Source organism: Carlito syrichta, unplaced genomic scaffold, assembly GCF_000164805.1.
Source record: "Carlito syrichta isolate Samal-C Ts95f unplaced genomic scaffold, Tarsius_syrichta-2.0.1 Scaffold305293, whole genome shotgun sequence".
NCBI classification, from domain to species: Eukaryota; Metazoa; Chordata; class Mammalia; order Primates; family Tarsiidae; genus Carlito; species Carlito syrichta.
Window position 1 is genome coordinate 211,995 of NW_007249389.1, and position 22,563 is coordinate 234,557.

The 22,563-nt window shown below is 39.5% G+C and overlaps 1 protein-coding gene across 1 annotated transcript in view; it reads left to right on the forward strand.

Moving 5' to 3' along the window:
* The window catches only part of PROSER1 (proline and serine rich 1), a 29,669-nt gene that overhangs the window by 3,734 nt on the left and 3,372 nt on the right, over nt 1-22,563 (forward strand). Inside the window, exons 3-11 of the mRNA XM_021714176.1 lie at nt 395-463; nt 2,776-2,870; nt 4,166-4,259; nt 6,349-6,459; nt 8,169-8,252; nt 10,188-10,266; nt 10,884-10,979; nt 18,146-18,190; nt 21,735-22,561. Coding sequence (XP_021569851.1) covers nt 395-463; nt 2,776-2,870; nt 4,166-4,259; nt 6,349-6,459; nt 8,169-8,252; nt 10,188-10,266; nt 10,884-10,979; nt 18,146-18,190; nt 21,735-22,561 — 1,500 coding nt within the window. The remainder of the gene's footprint in view (nt 1-394; nt 464-2,775; nt 2,871-4,165; nt 4,260-6,348; nt 6,460-8,168; nt 8,253-10,187; nt 10,267-10,883; nt 10,980-18,145; nt 18,191-21,734; nt 22,562-22,563) is intronic.

The window sequence follows — 22,563 nt, forward strand, 5'->3', positions numbered from 1 at the left end:
TCACCTCAGCCTCCCAAAGGCGTGGGATTACAGGCTGAGCCACCGAGCCCAGCTTGTATATTCCTTTTTATCTAGACCAGTGCTATCCATTAGAACTTTCTGTGTTGGTAGAAATATTCTCTGTCTGCAGTGTCTGTTACAGTAGCTCTCAACTTCATAAGGGTATTTAGTGCTTGAAATGTGGCTGTGTCACTAAGGAACTAAAACTTTAAATTTAATTAATTTTAAGTGATTTAAATTGACATGACCACACATGGTGACTCTGTTAGACAGTATAATGTAGACTCTGGTGCATCACTCATTACGCTGAACAATAATTTCAGGTACTGAAATAAATTGCAGAAATGTCTGCAAACACACTGTCTCTAAAGCTAAATTAGTTCTTTGTTTTCAGGTGGTGGATTTGCTGAGATATTTTTCCTGGGCTGAGCCGCAATTGAAGGCAATGAAGGCATTACAGCATGTAAGTAACTTAGTTTTTCCTTAGAATATAGATAAGAATTTTTCATTCTCCCAGTTATCCATAACTTGTCTCACTTGTAATTTATTTGCATCAGGAATGCTAACTCTAAATGTTATCATACTGTGATTATTCAAAATAGCTATATTAAAAAGTGAAAACTTTTCAAACTGAATTTAAATGTATGCTACTGTATTATTAAATTGTATGCCACAGTGTCCTAATTTGAAAATTGGAGGAAAAAAATGTTCACAGACAAACAAAATATAAATTTGAATTCTTAAGTGTTTTTATGCACTTCTGTTTTATTTTTTAATATCCAGCTTGACCTTTTTCTATTTAGTCTTTTTTTTTTTTTTTAGTTAGGGTCTTACTCTGTCGCCTAGGCTAGAGTTCAGTAGCATGATCACAGATCATCACAGCCTGGGCTCAAGTGATCCTTCTGCTTCAGCTCCCTGAGTAGCTGACTATAGACACCTGCCACCACACCTAGCGTGCATGTGTGTGTGTGTGTGTGTGTGTTTATATTTATTTATTTTTTTCTTTTTGTAGAGATAAGGTCTTGCTGTGTTACCTAGGCTAGATCTTGCGCTTAGTCTTAGAAGAGTTGTCATATGGGTCATACTTACGTTCTTTAGATCAGCACTGCCCAAATAAATTTTCATTGATGATGGAAGTTTTTATATCTGGACTGTCCAGTGTGGTCGCCACTGGCCACATATGGCTATTCAACACTTAAAATGTGCATAGTCTGTCTGAGGAATCGTGTAGTTAGCTTTATTTAATTGTACTTGACTCAAGGAGGCACATATGCCTAGTGGCTACTATAATGGTTGGCACAGCTCTAAAACCTAGATAACAGGAGCATTGGGATCACACAGGAGAATCTGGCTGTATAGGAAGATTTTCCAAGCATTATGAGGCATGGAGAGCTTTATGGAGTCCATTTACAGATCTTTGACTTCCTAAACTGATCTCCCTAAGAAAGTCACTGGGTCTGTTGGTGCTGCTTTCTGAGCTCCTGTCTAATGCTTGCTTTTTTTTCTGCTTTATGAAGGAAAGGGGTTATCTCACCTATGCTCCGGGAGTGAAAATGTCTCTCTAAGTTCCAAAAAGACAATGCTTTGTTCCTGAGAGGGAGAGCAATGCAAAGAGAGAATCTGAAGAAGTGACAATGGCTTTGCCTTAGGTTTTACCAAGACAGCAAACTCATGACAAAGCTCAGAGGCCTGCTTTCCTGTCTGCCTGGCTTGGAGTTAAAATTTAGAGGACAGTAGAGTCACAGGGACAACTCGGGACCCTTATATGAGTTAAACTGGTCTGACCTTTTCTGACACAATCAGTCTGATTTGACTGTTTCCACACTGAAGATGGATTTTGCCAACTAGGTTATATAATGTGCAGTTCCATATGTTCAGTGAACTAAATTAGTAGTTCCAAAGTTTTTACAGATCTGTAAATGTATTAAAGAACAACGAGCTTTTGCTAGTATTTAAACTTCTGGTAAAATCTTTAGGTATCAATTTAAAAACATGGAAAGGGGTGCATAGTAGTATCAATTCTTTTGCACCATAACCTACATAAATAAAAGTGTATACAAACTACTGCTGCAAATTTTAGGAACTATTGGGTGTTGATTCTAACCAGTCTTACTTCCTTTGTTGTCTTTGCTTTTACATTTCCTTTACTGTTAACATAAATCTGTAAGTAGGCCAAACCTTCTAGATGCATTTCAAAAAAAGGTATCCTCATCAAATAATTCTTGAACATTCCACATGATCTTGGAGTATGCTAGTGCACATTAACTTACGATTCTTAAGGAAGGTCTACTGTAAAGAAACCTGGTTAGCACAGTTTTCCCTAACTTGTGTGATGAGTGTGCCCTTTTGGGAATTGCTGATCTGTGGTGTACCTTGCCCCTAACTGAGGAATTTAATAATTTTTTTTCTAACCCTTGAGCAAGTTAATCTCCCATATGCATAACTATCACTTTGTTATATAACCTCTCTGAGGAAAGTAGTACTTGTAAATTTTTTATTTCATCAGTACATACATCAAGAAAAAGTTTTTAATACAAGAGTGTATAGGAGAACTTAGATCTTCAACTGAAATAATTACACTGAAATGGCATGAATATAATTCATATACTTTTTAGAACTTCTTTTGGGTAGTTTTAACCTAATATGAACTATTAAAATATGAACTTTTTACCTAAAGTGCTTGTATTAAGAGCATTTAACTGTACTTTCAAAAAAGGGCAATTTCTGGCATGAAAATCTCATATGCTAAAAATAAAATTATTTTTATATTAACAGAAAATGGTGGCTGTTCACCCAGCAGAAGTGGTCAATATACTCAACTGTTTTACTTTCAGTAAAGACAAACTAGTTGCTCTTGAACTGTTAGCTTCGTAAGTATTTCTTTTTGTTTTGACTTCATTGGAAAAAAGTTTGCAAGCCTTTTTGAACCCTTTAACTCATTAGTGTGTATTAATGTGTCAGAATTATGTCAGAAAATAGAACTCTAATAAAGTATAGTCTATAAAAGCACAGTGTTGAATTCTGATTTCCTCATGTGAATAAATATCCAGTGTACTTATACCTTTCAGAATAATGGGGCTTATCAAGGGTAGTTACTTAATTTGATCTTCGTGCATTTCAGTGACTTGCTTTGCCTTCCTACTCTGAATAACTTGAAAGGCATGGTGAAAACATAGGCATTTAAAAATTGGATAGAGGTTCTGCTGCCTACTGACACATATTTTTTGGCAAGTTACTCATTTCTGAGCCTGGTTTCTCTCAGTTGTAAAGAGAAGGATCTCACCTACTTAAGAGGGCATATGAACTTTAAATGCTAGCATTTCATAGAGGCTCATGATGAATATAATAAGCTCAAGGAGAAGAAGAAGGAGCCTACTTGTTCCTTTGTATACCTGAAGAGTGTATAAGTTGTTGTTTATGGCACATACATTTTTAAGTCCCTTTTGTATTTATAGATGTCCATAAAAACACAACAATAAAGTACACAGTTAAACTTCATTTTTAGCTCAACCATGATTTATGTGCCCTTAACACATGGGTTGGTTCTATTGTCATAGCTCTTTTTTTTTTTTTTTTTTTGAGTTAGAGTCTCACTCCATCGCCCAGGCTGGAGTGCAGTGGCACTCTTATAGCCACCCAAGTGTTGACCCGCTGGGCTCTCGCAATCCTTCCGCCTCAACCTTCTAAGTAGCTAGAACTATAGGCACGTGCTACCACAGCTGGGTAGTTTTTTGATTTATTGTAGATGAGGTCTCACCAAGTTGCCCACGCTGTACTCAAACCCATGGGCTCAGGCAATCCCGTCACCCTAACCTCCCAAAGTGCTGGAATTTCAGGCTTGAACCACTGTGCCTGGCCATCATAGCTCTTTTGACACTCATTAAAGAAGATTTTTTTTTTTAAGTCTCAAAATAGTGATTTTTTTATTTGCAATAATATTTTGTTACTTTCTAGTAATCAGTTAGATACATATTAGTTTGGTTATTATAATTATCCTTATGTAAACATATTTAAATTGAACTGTCAAAAGTGAATAATTAATCACTTTCCTTCCTGTATTATAGGGAAAGCTGACTCATATGTTTGTGCAGTAAACAAAAGTTGCTGACCTCTCTGTGTATGTACAGGTTCATAAACAAAAAGCTAAATTGTGTTTTCTTGGTAGAAACATTGTTGATGCACAGAATTCTCGTCCTATTGAAGATTTATTCCGAATAAACATGTCTGAGAAGAAACGGTGCAAGAGAGTACTTGAACAGGTAACTTTCTCAGGTTGCCATGTAGTGACTTGCTGGCTTTTCAAAACATTAAAGAATAAAAAAGTGCCTCTCGTGTTAACTTTTGTGAATAATCTGAATGCTGTTACACAGTAAGTTAAAAATGAGCATCCCTGCAATCTATCAAGTAGAAATGGAGCTGGCTGAAGGGGACACTGGGCAGGGAAGAGACAGCTTAAGAGCGAGAAGCTGGGTGGCCCCTTAGCTGGTATCTCATAGGGTATTTATGTCTTGGTCCCTGATATCTTTGCCATGGCTCCAAGCTTTTGTCTTAAACTTCATGTATTTAGGATCTTGACTTTCAAATTTGCTTTGTTATCAGGTTTACTTTAATCAAATTCATAAGAGATGAATATGAAGGCAAAATTTCAGTTGATTAGTTTGAACTCTCCAAGAGTGGGGGAAGGAGCACTTGTCCAAGCCTAGAAGACTTGATTTGTCATCTGAGGTAGTTACTTCCTAGGACTGTGGTAGCTGGAAACAGAATGAATCATTAGAAACTGACTTGAGGAAGATGCAACAGGGTCTTGCTGCTCACTTTTGTTTAATCCTCACAACTTCCTCCAAGTTCAGGGAGTGGAGGCAGCATGGCTTTAGTCATACATTATCGTAGCCATGTTTCTTGATTTTAATAACTTTATCGTTGCTTTTCCTGACTAAAATCTTTAAGGTATCTTGCATATTACTATTGTAGTGTTTTTTTCCTTATAAAGCATTCTGATCATGTCACTTTCCTTCTCAGAAGTATTCTGGGCCTGAGTGTTCTGTGGAGTAGGCCCTCTGGTCAATGTAAATTAGTCCAGCTTTTCTAGAAGGTAAACGTGAAGAACCTTTAAAATATTCATACCTTTTTGCCTGAAAATTCTACTAGAAATTTCTCCCAAGGAAATAATATATAAGTTTATATACATAGACATTCACCCCAGTACTATTTATAATAGTCCAAAATTAAGGTGATTTTTAGAGTTGAGGTATTTAGTAGGGGGCTGGATTGTAATGCTACTATAATGAAACATACTGTGAATAGATTTATGAAACCAAAGTAAATCTATGACAAAAAAATATACTTGTAAAATATAGGGAAATGTATATCATAGGATATTCTTATAGATCTATTGGAAAATGTGTTGCCTAATATAGTGTTTTTCATTCATTTAATAAATATTTATTGGGAGGCATCATTTTAGAAGTTTGGGATGCAGTAATGAACAGCCTAGACCAAAATCCCTTCCTCTACTATATCTTACAGATTTGTGATATTATGTTGAATACTGTGTGTCCAAATAACTCTTGGTTTTTCAACAGTATAGCTCTTTGGATACCCAGTGTCCTATGTTGTTCGTATTTTCTCCACTAAGTAGTAAATTTCTTCAGAGCAGGGACGAAATGACTTTTTTTTTTTTTTTGACTTGGAGTCTCACTCTGTCCCCCAAACTGGAGTGCAGTAGCTGTTCCCGGCCACCGCAGCCTCGACCTACTGGGCTCCGGCGATCCTTCCGCCTCAGCCTTCCAAGTAGCTGGAACTACAAGTGCGTGCTACCACACCCAGCTCATTTTGATTTATTGTAGAGATGGGTCTCGCCAAGTTGCCCCGTCAGGTCTCGAACCTGCAGGCTCAGGCAATCCACCCACGTCAACCTTCCAAAGGTGCGGGATTACAGGCTGAGCCACCGAGCCCACCTTTCATCTGTGTCCTTCTTGTCTTTACTGTAACATGAGCTTGGTGTTTGTAGATTTGCAATGTGTTATTTTTTGGTAGTTGGAGAAATGGCACAGATTAGATAATAATAGACTTTTTAATTTACAAAATCCATTGTGCAGATATCTTTGTGTGAGGGTCTGAGGGTCTATTATTTGCAACATTAACATTATTATATTACCATTTTAAGAATTCCCTTTAAATAAAGTGATTTTTCTTATTACTTTTGGACATGTTCACTGCTGTAAGTGCTAAATGATGTATGAGCAAACTGAATGTAACACTGTTTGTTAATTTGCGTTTTTTTTTTTTAGCTGGATTTTATTATTGTTAATTTCTTTTTACCACCCTCTTTTTTTTTTTATATTACAGGCTTTCAAGGGAGGCTGCAAAGCTCCTCATGCTATGATATCTTCTTGTGGAACGATTCCAGGAAATCCATATCCCAAAGGAAAACCTAGTCGCATAAATGGAATTTTCCCAGTAAGCATACTTTTATGGCTGTATGTGAAACTTCTCATGGTTAAGTGTGAAATGTGCCATACGTTAGTGACATTTAAATAAAATTCCAGCAGATATTCCTATGAAGGAAAGGATTTTATGTCAGCACCTTATTCACTGGCTCGCCAGTGATTGAAAGTTCCTGTATAAACATCATTAAAGTTTTTCTGTAAAATCTACGGAACAAGCCAAACAGAAGAGAGCAAAATTTTGTTTTTCTAAGATTTTAAAAGCACTAATTTACATTTAATAAAGGAGCAGGTCTCAAATTCTCAGTATTCTTACATTCTCAGTTTCACTCAGTTAAGTATGTTTGTGAAACCGCATGTAATGTTTCCTTCCTGGAGAATCACATTGCATAATAAAGGCTCTGAGAAGTCTTGTGAGACAGAAACTTGTTTTTGTATCATCTAATGTTTCTCATACCTCTTTGTAAATAACATTTTCAAAGAATGTTACCTTATATTTCCATTGCTATGTAACAGATATCCCCTCCTCCCAGCTTAGCCCATTAAAACACTGTCTATCTCACATAGTTTTTATGTGTTAGGAATCTAGGAGTGGCCTGGCTGAGTAGTTCTGGCTCAGGTCTTCTCATGAGGTTACATTCATCTGAAGGCTTGCTTGGAGCTCAGGAAAAGGCTCTGGAGGTGACTCACATGCCTGACAAGTTAGTGTTGGTAGTTGGCAGGGGTACTTTGTTCCTCACACAAGGACTTCTGTCATGCTCTTGGAGTGTCCCCATGACATGGCAGTTGGCTTCCGCCAGAGTAAGTGATCCAAGAACAGTGTCTCTTGGCCTGGAAGTGAAATGCAGTTACTCCTGCAGGATACTGTTTGTTACACAGGTTGGTCCTTTTCACGCAGGAGGGAATAGCACAGGGGCATGTAGGAGGCGAGAATCAGCGGGGTTAATCTTGGAAGTGGGTTTCCACACTACAGTGTGGCATTTAGGGACACACACCACTAGGGAGACACACTATAATTTAGTCTATCAACTTATTCCAGTCAGTATATTATGGCAGTCTTGGATGAGGTCTCATTGACCCTTGACAATACAATCACACTTAATGTTTGTAGAGAACACCATTTTCTCATCTGTTTTTAACTATAATATAGGTACTTTTTTTATTCTTTGAGGCTTATACATATTGTAGCATTAAACTATATTTCTAGTAGCTCTTTTTTTGTAAAGAAAAAATTAGAATATATGGCATTAAAAATAACAATTATAGAAAATACAAATTGTTAAAAATACAGTATGACTATTTATATAGCATCTACATTGGATTAGGTATTATATGTACTAGAGATGATTTAAAGTATATGAGAGGCTGTGTGTAGGTTATATGCAAAGGTGCCATTTATATGGGACTTGGGCATCTTCGGGTTTTGGAATCTGGGGGGGTATCCCCTGGAGATACTTTGTCTTTGTCATTGCCTCTGTTTGTGTTATGTGTACTTCAGTACCTTTGCATGTGTTACGAAGGTTTCACAGCATAGGATGGTTGAGGGCCTTATCACCATCATGCAGCCAACCAGGGCAGAATTGAGTTGGAGTCCAAGTTTTTGCCCTACTAAGTTCTCTTCTTCAGTGTAATACAGTGAGGTTGGTAGTGGTTGTTAGAGTTAGTTTGAATTTTTTTTAAGTTTCAATTATCTTTATTTTTATCTTTTTTTTTTTTAAATAGGGAACCCCTTTGAAAAAAGATGGTGAAGAATGTACCAATGAAGGCAAAGGAATAGCTGCACGAATTCTTGGACCATCTAAACCAGTATGTTTAGAAGATAAATGATGAAGCAAGCCACAAATCTTACATGAAGTGTTCTGTTTATTCAAAGCATACACTTTATCTTTGTATTGCAAAGTTTATGCTAGAAATTCTAAGAGAGGAGAAGGAATGAGCTAGGGAAATATTAGTATAAATAGTTAACAGTTTTTTTTTTTTTTTACAGTTTTATTTTAAAGATGGGTACAATTCAGGCAGGGTTGGGTATATAAGTGGTAATTATTATACAGGAAAAGGTTGGTCCTCTCTTTGGTCCTTGCTTCACCTAGTTTGAGATCAGGTACCCTTATTGATGTTGTGTGCCCCCTCTCCTTCCCCTGGCAGTTTCCCACTACTGCCAATCCCTTTGTTTTATTTTAAAGATGTGGGATACAATTCAGGATTAGGTATACAAGTGGTCATCATACAGGTAGAGTTTGGGCCTCCCTTTGGTCCCCACTTTGACTGGTTTGAGATTAGGAACTCTTATTTATTTTATGTTTCCTTCCCCACCCCCCACCCCCAGCAAGTTTCTAGCTACTGCCAGTCCCTTTCTTATAGTACTATATTAAATGTTCAAGGTCCACTTATGAGTGAGAACATGTGGTACTCAATTTTTTGTTTCCGTAATAGATCACTGAGTATCATAGACTCTAAATCCATCCAAGTTGCTGTGAAGTGTATAATTTTGTCCTTTATGGCTGCTTGGTATTCCATTATGTATATGTGCCATGTTTTTTTTAATCCAGTTCACTTTCACAACACAGTTGGTACCATGTTTTTGCTATTGTGAATAATGCTGCAATAAACATGCATGCAGTTATCTTTTTCGTAGAATGATTTTTGAATTCCTCCAGGTATATTCCCAGAAGGGGGATCTCTAGGTTGTAAGGAAGATCGATTTTTAGATCTTTTAGGAATCGCCACACTGTTTTCTACAGAGCTTTTTTGAGGTGAAGCATTTTATTTTAAAGTGAGAACAATCAAATTGCTTTTAATTGTTTTCTCTAGACACATTCATCTGTTCAGTTGGAGGTGTGGAGTATGGAGAGATTGCTTTAACTAAGTTTGTAGTTTGGCCAAATTTGTATTGGTGAAACCGCAGTGGAGCCAGGGGGTTGATGGCAGCTTAAATTGGACAGGAGAAGATAACCTCGTGGGTGGAAGCAACCCTGGAGTTGAAATACTGGAGTCCGAGGCACAGCCACCTTCTCCATTCGGTTTGTCCACATGACAAGAACTGCAATGGCAGTTGTGGATGGCAAACTAGTCACAGGTCACGGTCTTTGCCCAAGACTGGTGCTTCAGAGGGGCCCATGATTGTGAGAGCTGACCACCTGTGGATCCCTTTCCTGTTCCACCAACTGTAGAAGTATTTGCAGATTTATGGTTTTCAAAAGGCAAAGCAGCTAAAATACCGAATTCTCCATTTCAGTCTGCATTCTACTAGAGTTGTCAGGCTGCTGAGTGCCAAAGTGAGCAGTGCATCTTTCTTCCAAAAGGAGAAAAGAGGGTGGGCATGATTTGATGAATTCCTAATAAAGATTTTGCCATTGAGGGTTCTTGTTAGTTGAGATTCCAAAATATAGTGAATTTCTTGTGTTTGTTGCATAGGAGGATATAGGAATTCTTGGACTAACCTAAGCTGGGTCCGAGAGGAGTTTGCTATTGAGGATGAGGTCTGACCCTTTATTGGAGGTGGCTTAAAAAATAAACACCTCCATGACTATCTGTGGCAAGATCTACCTTTGGAATTTAATAGAAACCACATTTATTAGTAAACCTCCTCATTTATGCCATATAGTCTAGTAGCATTTGATATGCTGGGGCGTTTTTAGCCTATTTAAAGCTAGATATTTTGAAAGACATGTAGTGTTGTGTTTGCCAGGAGACAGCCTGCTTGGTCATCTTCTAACTGCCATGCGTTCTTCCTCCATGCAGCCTCCTTCAACATACAATCCACATAAGCCTGTTCCTTATCCAATACCTCCGTGTCGGCCACATGCAACTATTGCACCAAGTAAGGAGTTCTATTTTTATGCTTGTTTTTCTTCATTGCTGTTTGTTTATTAAATGGAGAGTACATGCTTGGGAAATCCTTAGCACTTACAAGATACTGTTACGAGTTTACGTATGCCCATGGTGAGCTACTAGTGCACTGGTCTACAACACTGAAGCAGGCAGAGTTTACTTAGGATGTTTTCTTGACGGTAAACTAATTATAGATTATTTTTCATCATTCTTTGTTATGAACTTTCACTTTGATAAGTCATCTTGAATCCCTTTATTGGTAGTTGGCGTTCAGAGTCATCATGAATGCATTTAATTTTAAAAGGTCAAATATATGTGTTTGATAGAAAAGACAAAATAACAAGTATGGTGGGTTCCTCCTGTCATGCCATTCACTGGCTTATGCCTGGACTGAGCATGTGGCGGGAACAGGAACCTCCAGTTGTCTCCTTTGGCCTGGGTTTTCACTTCACCTGAGACCCAAACTCTCATGGAGGAACATGTAACTCTCATGTGTAACAATTTTAACAATAAATCTAACAGCTACATTAATACAGTTTGTACTCTTGGTCACAGAATGATACTAAATTATGTATCTGTTTTTTTCCTATCTTGTTTTTATTGTAGGTGCTTACAACAATGCAGGTCTGGTACCATTGGCCAATGTCATTGCTCCCGGAGTGCCCCCTCCACCACCATATACGCCTAATCCTGTGGGACCAGGTAAAGTCTTGCGATTATGGGGTGTCAATAGTAAGTTATTTATTCACACACAGATGCACACTTGGAGGGAACAGTTTGTCATGATGTGGCCTGACAGAGGGAGCACAAGCTCAGGGGCCTGACGGAGCTGGGTGTGAATCCTTGGTAACATGGGGCAGTTGTCACAATCTTGGTGGACTTCCGTTTCCCCATTTGTAATGTAGGATAACCCTTTAAGAGTATTGTTCAGTAACATAGTTAACGAACATCAGATGACGCTACCATGTGCGTGCCACATGCTAGGATACAAAGGTGAACGGAGTTCTGTTTGCAGAGAGCTTACAATCTGGTGAAAAATACGGATAAGGAAAGAAGGCAATTTCAAACTATTCCACTTCATTAGTTTTGAATTGCACCATTTTTTTTTATAGCTTAGTTTCTTTGAAATGAGAATGTGGAGCTAGCAGCTTGGGTTCTGAGAGATGAGATGGACTGATCCGTGCTGTGACAGTTAGAGGTGTCATGGAACCTTGGGGCGGGGCATCCACACCCGTCCCACTAAGCTAAATGTGAATCCCTTATGTAATGTATACTGAAGGTTGTTGACCCAGTCATGAAGCTGCCACTTTAGGTGACTTAAGTTGAGGAAGACACGGATAAAAACGGACTGGCAGTGAAACAGGAGGTGAGGTGGTTTCTCTGTAGCCTGGAGCTTCCTGGGCCACTTTAAAAAACCATCCTCCGTTCCCCATGAGCACAGATTCTGACTCAGTGGATTACAGGTGAGGCCCTGGAATCATTTTTTCTAAAGGATCTCCACGTGGTTCTTCCAGCAAGTTTGAGAAATACTAGAATTTGCACACAAAGAATCCAAAGGGATCAGAGTATCAACTTTTTTTTCAAGGCTTTTTATTAACTACCAGGTTTAAGAGGGCCATGGGACTTTCTTCCTCCAAACTTTCTTTGAGAATCTGGACTGGAGGACAGATACCTTTCTGACTTAGCAAAGGAGCAGTTGAAAGAGAAGCTGAAATGGACAAATATGTATGGAGCTGACAGTGAGGTAGCAGAGGACACTCTGCCCAGAGGCCATTTATAACATGCACACTGGAAGGGTCAGACCTTGTGGAGGGTGGTGTGGGTTGGGCACCCTGTGTCTGGCAGAGGTGAGGAGGGAGCTGGTATCCAACCCTCTGTAGGCTAAATCACTGCCAGTGGCATGGTTCTCTCAAGTGACTTGGGATTACGTGTGTGAACACCAGCTGGTTACAGAAAAAAGCAACTAATTCTTCTGGTGGCAAACTTTTGTAAGCTGTGAAGAAGTATGATTGGCCTAAGGATTGCCACTGTTTTGGCAAATTACTTTTACTTCGCAAAGGAAGGGCTTGGGGGGTAAAAAAAGCAATAAGAATGGTGCACCTCCCCAGCACTTGCCAGTCCAATCTTTTTCTTTGGATGTGTTAAGGAACATGAAGTATGAAGAATAAGTAGTTTTTTATGTGTTGCCAAACTCTTCTCTGAACATTCTATGCCAGCTTATGCCTGCCTGTGAGAGTACATGAGAATATGGTTTCTTCACACCCCTTCAACATAGAAGATGATCCGTTTTTTAACTTTGCCAGTATGAGAGACTAATATTATTTAGCTTACATTTTTGTGTGGGGTTTTTTTTTTTTTTTTTTATAAAAAAGCTTAACTTTTATTAAGACCAGTTATTGTTTGTTTGACTCTTCTGAATTTTGTGTCTTGCTTTGGAAATTTTTTCTTACCCTAATAGTATGAAAATGTTATATATATTCTTTAATTACTTTTATAGTGGTTCCTTTTAAATCTATAGCTTTCAATCTACTTGCCATTCATATTTTTATATGCATGGTATAGGAATAACACTTAATCATTTTTCTGCCATTCCCAGAGACAAGTTGCCTAATAATGTATTGAGGAGGGACCCCAAGAAAACGGGAATTTATTTATTAAAAAATTGTGTATTTATTCTTACATCTTTTAACTACAGTCACCTTTAAAGTACTCTCTGTTTGATGCAATATACCTATTGAGGTACTTTGCACTGCTCAAAACAATTTTTGGACTTGTCAATTTTTTTTTTTTTTTTTTTTTGAGTTGGAGTCTCACTCTGTCACCCAGGCTGGAGTGTAGTGACATGCTCATGGCCACCACAGCTTTGACCTGATGGGCTCAGGCAATCCTTCCACCTCAGCCTTCCACATAGCTGGAACTACAGTTGCAAGCCATCATGCCTGGCTAAGTTTCTGATTTATTGTAGAGATGAGGTCTCACCAAGTTCCCCAGGCTGGTCTCAAACCCCTGGTCTCAGGCAGTCTTTGGGCTCCTAAAGTGCTAGGATTACAGGTCTGAGCCACTACACCCCGCCAAGACTCGTCAGTTTTGATGTCTTTTAGTGCTTCTGCTATTTTTTGTTTCACCTCTTCCACATCAGCAAAACATTTCCCTTTGAGGACTATTTTTTATCTGGGGAAACAAACAAAAAAAATCACTCAGGATGACATCAAGTGAACGAGGAGGGTGGGGCACAAGGGTCATTGCCATTTTTAGTCAAAAACTGCTGAACACACAGCACAGTGTGGGCAGGTATGTTGTCTTCATGGAAAAACCAACCACCTGTTTGCCACAACTTGTCATGACACAACCTTCTCAAAACTTCCAGATAAAAACTTGGGTTGACCATTTGATCTGGAGGAACAAATACTGAGTGCACAGTCCATCTTACATCTAACAAACAAAAGATCATTGTTTTCACATTTGACTTCACTTATGTTTTGGGGGGTCGTGGGGAAGTGGCAGTTTTCTGCTGACTAGATTGCTGTTTTGTTGTGGGGTCGTAACTGTAGCACCACGATTATTCTCTGATTATGGCTTTGGAAAAATATCAAGGTCAGCCTTCAGCAGCTTCTTCAAAGCATGGCACACAGTCACGTGATTGTCTCTCTGTTCAGGCATGAGCGAGCGAGGCACGGATTTTGCTGAAACTCATTTCATGCCCAAATTTTCAGATAAAATTTGCTGACAGGTCCTCCATAACACCCAGTCAACTCCACAAGGTCATCAATAGCCCAATAATGGTCTTTCAGGATGACTTGATGAATTCTTGCCACATTTTCTTGTCAAAGGACTTCCTTAATAAAGATGATCATCAAATGGCATTTCACCTCTTAAAATGAGAAAACCATTTGTAAATTTGTGTTTTACTCAGAGCAGCATCTTTGTAAGATGTCTGTAACATAACAACTGTTTCCACTATATTTTTCCCCAACAGAAACAAAATTTCACTCTGCACATTGTTCATGTAAATCACCCATCATGAAATAGGCAAACGCATTGAAAGTATCTCCAAAGAAAATTCACTGAAGTCAAATGCAGCTCCTCACAACAACGCTAGCTGGCACACTGATGCCGACGGGTTCCTAGAACACTTACCTAGTTGGGAAAGCCTATACTACAAGGGGCCCACCCTCCAAGAGATAGTTCTGGTTTTTGGGGGTCCCCCCTCGTAAATTATTTTTCTGTTTTACTAGCCAAGAGTGGATTCTGTTGAGTACTCCAACTGATGAAAGTTTCAAAACATTTTTTCTAAAACTTATTTTATTTATTTCCCTTGTTTATGATACCTTTTGCCTTTGTAGCTTTACATTTTTGCATAAATAGATACATATAGTCTTTGAAAGAAAAGCTGGAACCAAGTTGACTTGATTGAAATCTTCTTATCCCTATGTAGTTCAAATATTCTAGGTCTTGTAAAATACCTACTCGATCTGGAATTTGTTTTCAGACAGTTGAAATAGAGATTCATCTTAATTTTTTACTAAATGGTGGCCACTAGTGCCAGCACCATTTATTACTGTCTTAATATTATTATTAATAATGTTCATATTATTAATACTAACAATTAATATTAACATTATTATCTCTCCCACTGATTTGATATACCACATTTACCTTAAATTTTTATACACTTATGAGTATAACACTGGATTCTTTATCCAGTTCCAGCTAGTTTATTTTCTGATTGTATCATATTGATTTTATTGGCAGAATTATAGTGTGTTCTAATATTTGATAAGACAAGCTCTCCTTCATATATTGGTCATGTGTATTTTTAGAAGTTGATTCTTCCGTATGAACCTTAAGATTATTTTTTACAATTAAATAACACTTGAATTTATATACTTATATATGTGTAGGGGGGAGAGAGAGTGTGTGTTACATAATGTATTTGGGAGGGTTGACGTTTTGATTGTAGTAACTCTTAATGTGTGTGTCTTTATATCATGTGAAGTTGGTAGTGCTTCATTCCTTTCAAGAAAATGTCATTTTCTACATATAGGCTATATGCGTTTTGTCTCTCCAGAGCATAGAAGTATTTTTATTACAATTACAAATGAAATGCTTCATATCTCGGTGCTTAGTACTGATTAGCGCTATTAGCTATTCTGATTACTCTTATTTTACATTTACTTTAAGTCTGTTGAGTTTTCTGTATATAAAATAGTATCAACTAAATTATAGTCTTGCTATAAAATATTTTTTGTTTTCCAGATTCTATTGAGTAATAATATCCTAACTTCTTTTTGTTTTTATAGAAAATATTTTACCAGTACCTTTATTGTAAATTCCCCTCCCCCAGGTTTTGTTTATTTGGTAAGGTTGGTGTGGTTTGTAAATTATATCTAGCTGAATTTCTATTTTTAAACCCATGGGAGAGACTTTTGAAAGGAATTTCTAATAATCATTAAAATTATACAATTGTTCTTAGTTCTTTCATTTTATTTTTATATTCATTATTATTCTTTTAGTCCAGTTTCTTATGTTCTTACCTTTGCTAAATTTCATTGATCAGCATTTTATTTTTTAACAACTTTTCTCTCCTTGCCCCCATCCAAACTTAGAAACTTTATCTTTAATATTGCTAGTGATTACCTTCATATTTTTAATGGTTGTCATCATACAAAAAATCCCCAAACTATTCTATTTTACTTCATAATGTTGTCATACCCCTTTTTTAGTGTTTTGTTGGAATGCCATATATTTTGGCTTTTGATACTTAATTTTGCCTTGATCATGACTTGTTACTGTTTCTTCTATTTTTTGATTCCCTGTTCTGGTATGTTTGTTCTAATTTTCTTTTGGCAGACAGCGTATTTAAGAAGTTTCTTTAGAAAGAGCACATATGTAGAGTTGTGGACGATAAATCCGGTTCCAGTATGTCTTTATTGGAAACTTGGTCTCTATCTGTAAGATTACAAAGAAATGTAAGGATTTCTAGGTGTGTGTCTTCTTGTCATTAATCTTTTGTGGCACTCCTTTGGATGTGAAAACGCAAGTCTTTGGAAGCTTATGAAAATTTTGTTTTTCTTACTTTAATTGTTGCATTTTCATCTGCCTCTTTTTTCTTTCTATTGCTCTTATTTTACATATATTAATTTTTCTGTATTTGCTTCCAAGTCTCTTTTCTGTTCATTTATGACACCCTTTTTTTCTTTTGAAACATATTTTTGGCATTCTAAGTGGGATTTGTTTCTTTCTTGTGTCCAATTAAGAAGTTTAGCTTTTAGTAATGTTATTTCTAATCTTCACCATTCTTTGCATCTGTTAGTGGGGAATCTGATTTTTATATAAAAATCTTGACCTTCTCTGCTTGATTCCTCGGTGTGTGTGTGTGTGTGTGTGTGTGTGTGTGTGTGTTTCTTAATGCGTATTTCAGGTTTTAAAAGTGTTTTTTTCTTTAATTCAGTATTTGTTGTCACCTTGGTCAGGCTAGTAAGCAAGCAGTGATTTTTCTTTGCTCAATGTGCCAGGCTTTGTGTTTTTCCTTTGTGAACCCGATGCCTGCCACAGTGCTTTTTTCTTGGATGGTCAATGTCAAGCCATGAGAGGTAACTTTTCCCCCTTTCTGTTCCTGGCTAATGATCTAGTTGGATAGGTTCTCTCCCTGAGGGATGTGGAGGAGTGTGCAGAGGCTGTCGGTCTTACAAGCTTCATGTCCCCATAGCTGGGCTTATCATCATGGCAGCTCCTAGCACAGGGCCTTTCCCAGGGCTGAGTAAAGCGGGTCAGCAAGACAGTCACTCCTGTTGGCCTGGGCAGTCCGTGTGGCTGGTGAGCTGGGTCCCTCAGATGGCTGTGGGTTCTGCTCTCATTCGCCCAGCAGCCACCTCTCACCACCCTGTCTTCCCCCTGTAGGTAGCGGTGTCTGTTAGCTCAGCCAGTGACAGTCCTCTCTGCACTGCAGCTGCAGGCTGTACTTCTTCCTGCTTGGCACTCTGAGGCTGGCATCTTTCCAGAAAGTGTTCTTATGCACAGTGTATCTGTACAATAACAATGTGTATTGAAAACTGGCAAGCTCAGGTGAGGGGCTGTGGGGTAAGAAAGAGCAATCACTCATCATCCTCTTGACCTTCCCATGGTTACTGCTATTTTTATTTGCTTTCTTTTCTCATAGGTATATGAGAGGGACTCAAAAAACCAGAATTTATGAAAAAAGAAAAACAAAACACTGTGCATTTGTTCTTACATGTTTAAACATCAGTCACCTCCAAAGTACTCTCCATTTGATAGTACACCTATCAAGATGCTTTTTCTACTGCTCAAAACATTTTTTGGAACTTGTCCATTTTGATGCCATTTAGTATTTCTGCCATTTTTTGTTTCACCTCTTCCATATCAGGAAAAAGTTTTTCTTTGAGGACTTTTTCATCTGGAGAAACAAAAAAAAAGTCACATGAGATGAGAGCCACTGAGTAGGGAGGGTGAGGCAAAGGGGTCAGGCCAGTTTTAGTCAAAAGCACTTAGCACAGTGTAAACAAGTTGTTCATGTAAATCACTCATGAAGTGGGCAAACATGTTGAAATAATCTCCAAAAAAAATTCACTCATGCCAAACCCAGCCTCTCACAACAATGCTAGCTGGTACACTGATGTGGATGGTTCCTAGAACACTTACCTATCGGGGGAAGCCTGGACTACAAGGGACCCACCCTTTAAAAACTAATTCCAGTTTTTCTTGGGTCCCCCTTGTACATTGTGTTTCCTGGTGCAGTATACATATATATTTATGTCCTGGATTTTTCTTTTTTTACCCCATCTCTGTTTATTAAAGGTTGTAAATATCTGATTAAAGCTTAAAGTAAACTTTTGTTTATCTTTGTATAGAGAATGAAGACCTTTCCAATCAGTCAAAACCTATACAGAATCAGAGTAAGTACAAATGTGATCCAGAGATAACGGATGTCTGTCATGGGTGTCTGCTCTGTTGTTCACTGAGAGCAATTTGAGTTGGATGTATTCGGAATCATCATGATTTAGAAAAAGTTTCTGGTTAAAGAATGTAATTAATTGATACTTGTTAAAAGTGGCTTAATAGTGATACTTTTTTTTTTTTTTAATTATAGAGACGAGGTCTCGCCAAGTTGCCCGGGCTGGTCTCGAACCCCTGGGCTCAGGCAGTCCTCTCACCTCAGCCTCCCAAAGTGCTGGGATTACAGGTATGAGCCACCACGCCTGGCCAGTTGTGACACATTTTATACGCATAACATGAATGCATATATTAACTTGATTTAGGATTAATCTTAGGACTTTGTATCCTATTTGCAAAACTTGCAGTATAATATGAGCACTCTGGCATTGGGTTTAAGTTCACTTTACATTCTGTGGCAGTTTATTTTGTGATATATACACATGGGATGGTAAACGCCCTCTTTGACAAAGGCTATGTCAGATTCTACTTTTAGCTTTTATTATTTCAGTAAGTATTATTTAGCATAACTTAATGTAGAAAAGGATTGGGGCGCTGAAGTAGAAAATGGAATTTAGAAATAAAGACAAGATGTTGCCTGTGTCTTATCTCCCGAGGGCAGCAGCACTGAATGGTGTATGCTTCCCCCATGAGGGTGTGTGTGCTTTGGAAGGAGATGCTTTCTGGGACAGAAATGGACATCAGTGCTTGAGTAGCAAAGTGGCACTTGGTTAGGACTTTCAGTGGGAGAATCCTGTTCCCTGAGGTCAGGTGCCTTATGAGTGCTTTTGAGCTGGGGGTTTCTGAAGGAGGTAGCATAGTAGGGTGGAAAGAACAGAGTGAGGCATCAGGACATCCAGTCTTTTATTCTGCCTCTTGCAACTAGTCTTGTGACCTTGAGCAGGCCATTTGACCTCTATGATAGGAGATTAAGCAAACCTCAGTCTTGACCTCTCGCTTCATTCATAAGATCTTGAAGCGGGTAATTGGACTAAGTGTTGAAGTACTATTGGCAGGCAGGAGTAGCATCCTGTTTTTCCCTGTCATGTCAGCATGATTAAGTTTTTTTTTTCCTTTTTGAAACATCTTAAGAAACAAAAATTAAGACAAAGTAGCAGCTGGGCTCGGTGGCTCAGCCTGTAATCCCGCACCTTGGGAGGCTAACGTGAGTGGATTGCCTGAGCCCGCAGGTTCAAGACCCGCCTGGGCAACTTGGCGAGACATCATCTCTATAAGAAATCAAAAAATTGGAAGGCTGAGGCGGAAGGATTGCTGGAGCCCAGCAGGTCGAGGCTGTGGTGGCCGGGAGCGGCCACTGCACTACAGTCTGGGCGACAGAGTGAGACTCCAACTCAAAAAAAAGACAAAGCAGTTGTTAAGGACATGAGTCTAAGAGATCTCGGTTCAAATCTTGGCTCCACTGTTTAGTAGCTGAACAATCTTGTAACAGTTACTTCGTCATATCATGCCTCAGATTGCCCATCTATAAAATGGGGATGTTAGTTTCCGACTCGGGAGGTTATTGTGAGGACAATTGAAATGCTAGACTACATCATGCCTCAGATTGCCCATCTATAAAGTGGGGGTGTTAGTTTTCGACTCGGGAGGTTATTGTGAGGACAATCGAAATGCTAGATCTTAAGTGCTTAGCATGGGGTCTGACAGACAGCATTTCATGGTTAATAAACTAGATGACAGGAAAGTGATGTTAATCATGGTATATGGCTAGGGTTTTTGGATGTTTTTGTTTCGTTTCCATTTTACCTGCATGCACTGTGATTGATAGTGCATAGCTTTCACTCTATTATAAAGAAAATTTCCAACAGAGGCTGCTATAGGAACACTCTAGGGTTTACCTTGAGGTTTGTCGGCGACTGTGGTCTTCAGCTTGTGGTTAAATAAGACAAGGAATTCTCATGTTTCTCTACCACTGTGGGCCTTAATACTTTTGGGCTACATTATTTACAAGCACAGAATTAGATGTGTATCCCTTATGTTTCTAACTCTTATAAAACAAATTAAATACAGAAAAAAACAAAAAACCATCTACATAGGTATCTAAACTTAAAATAACTCATTTTATTTTACTGAAATGAAATCACTACTTACAGCATTGAAGTGGTTCAGACTTCAGGCCATTGGAGTTTGCAGTTTATATATTTACAAATTACTGTTTGTCAATTTTCCTACCTCATTTTCTTCCTAAAGTGACTGCAAAGTTTGTTCAGCCCAGCATGACCCCCTTGGCCTTCACTTGGCACAGATGAGCTGTCGGTGCACTCTTCACCTCTGGTGTTTGCCTGTTGCTTCTTCCCAGTCATGAGTAGCACAGGGTGTCAATTTATAGACCATGGTGGCTTTCTTACATCAGAGTCTTAATTGCCATAAAATGCCAGAAAATGTCTCAGTTCATTATCACTGGAAAAGAAACATGCTGTGTTTACAACTGAAGCAGAATTTGATGTGAGTACTGTATTGGATGATAATAATAGTTGTCATTATGACATTAGCTACCTAAGTCATGCTTTCTGTTTGATACCAAGAAGATTATCACAGGCAGACAGTATTATCTTCATTCAGGGAGAAACTTTCTTCCAAGTCATCCTCAAAAGGCTTATATTAATTTTTTGTAGAGTTTACCAGAATAATAATATTAACAGTAAACTCTAGATATAGCGATGAGAATAGTCCTTGTATAGGTTTGGGACTGTCATTTGTGGTAATCCTGATAAATCTAGCACAGCAAACACTTCTACTGAGTACACAGGTGCTGTTTTCACAGCTGCTAAGACTCTAAGGGTGAATTAGACACAGGCTTTGCCCCTAAAGATGCGCCCAAGACAAGCTAGGTAAAGGCTGGGGTTAATGTAGTGTAGAGTGGTCAGTATGAGCAAATGTACAGATTAAGAATCTGGAATATTAGATTCATCCCACAGTGTCAACAGACAAGGCTGGAAAGATGGACATGAATCCCAGAAGGCGTTGTGTGGCCCTTAAAGGGAAGCCCTGTCCTGAAAACTCTTTAGAGGAGGACTGACTTGTGATTTTTGTTCTAGATAAGTGATTTGGAAGAGTCAGAGGTAAAGTTCTTTGAATTTTAAGAAAGCAGAAAAATGTGGGCAACCCCCTCAGGTCCCCTCCCACTGTGGGACCTTTTCAGTCCTCTCAATAAATCCTGCTTTCTAAAAAGGAAAAGAAAAAAAAAAAAAATAGAAAAAAAAAGAAAGCAGAAAAATAGAAAAGGAAGTGTGTGAGCACCTCTAGGCATCTTCACTATGAATTGAAGGACTGTTCTGAGCAGAGTCTAGAAAATGGCTGAATCTGACAAGAGTAAAAATCAGAGTGATGGAATTCAGCCATTTCGATATTGCAAGAGCCCATTATACCTGTTGTTGATTTTCTTTGATGTTTGTTAAATGTCACAAAAATGGTTATGCGTTTTTTGAGTTAAAATCGTACATTACAGCACGGTGCTAAGTTCGTGCTTCTTGTCTTCCCCTCCCGCAGCATTTTCCGCCCCAGCAAGTCAGCTCTTTTCTCCTCATGGTTCTAACCCTTCAACACCTGCTGCAACTCCAGTCCCCACCGCGTCCCCGGTGAAGACCACGAGTCATCCAGCGGCATCAGCAGCTGCCCCCGCTTCTGGAATGAACCTGGCGAGTCCCGTCCTCCCGGTGTTCCCAGGGCAGGTCTCGGCTGTTCCCACGCCTCAGCCAGCGGCGCCCAACCCCACGGTGATCCGAGCGCCCGTGTTGCCGGCTGCACCTGGCACGTCCGCCCACAGCGCGACTCCTGCTCCTGGGCCTGCGGTGTTTGCTGGCCTGGGGTCATTGCCGGGTCCTGCTGCCGCCCTTGCCGCAGCCCCTCAGGCCGCGTCTACACCCCGGGTTTCTCTAGCTTCCAGTGAACCATTTGCTTCCACTTGCGCGCCCTTCGCCAGCCTCTCCTTCTCCGCCAGCTCTCCGGCTGCTTCCACCAACAACCCAAACACCTCATCGCTGTCATCGGTGTTTGCAGGCCTCCCCCTACCCTTGCCGCCCGCATCCCAAGGCGCGTCCAACCCGTCGGCCTCCGTGGTCGCCGGCGGCTCCGCGCCTGGTGTGGCCGGCCCGCTCGGGGTCAGCAGCCCTCTGCTGTCTGCCTTGAAAGGCTTCCTGGCATCCAGCGACCCCGGTTTGATCAGCTCGTCCGCGTTGCCCTCCGCTGTCCCGAGTGGGCTGGCTTCGTTGGCTTCTCTTCCGGGCCAGGGCTCGGACGCTCCCGCGCCCGCCCCCAAGTGCTACGCCCCGCCGCGCCCTGCCACCCCGGGGCTGGCGGTGTTCCCTGGCCTGCCGGC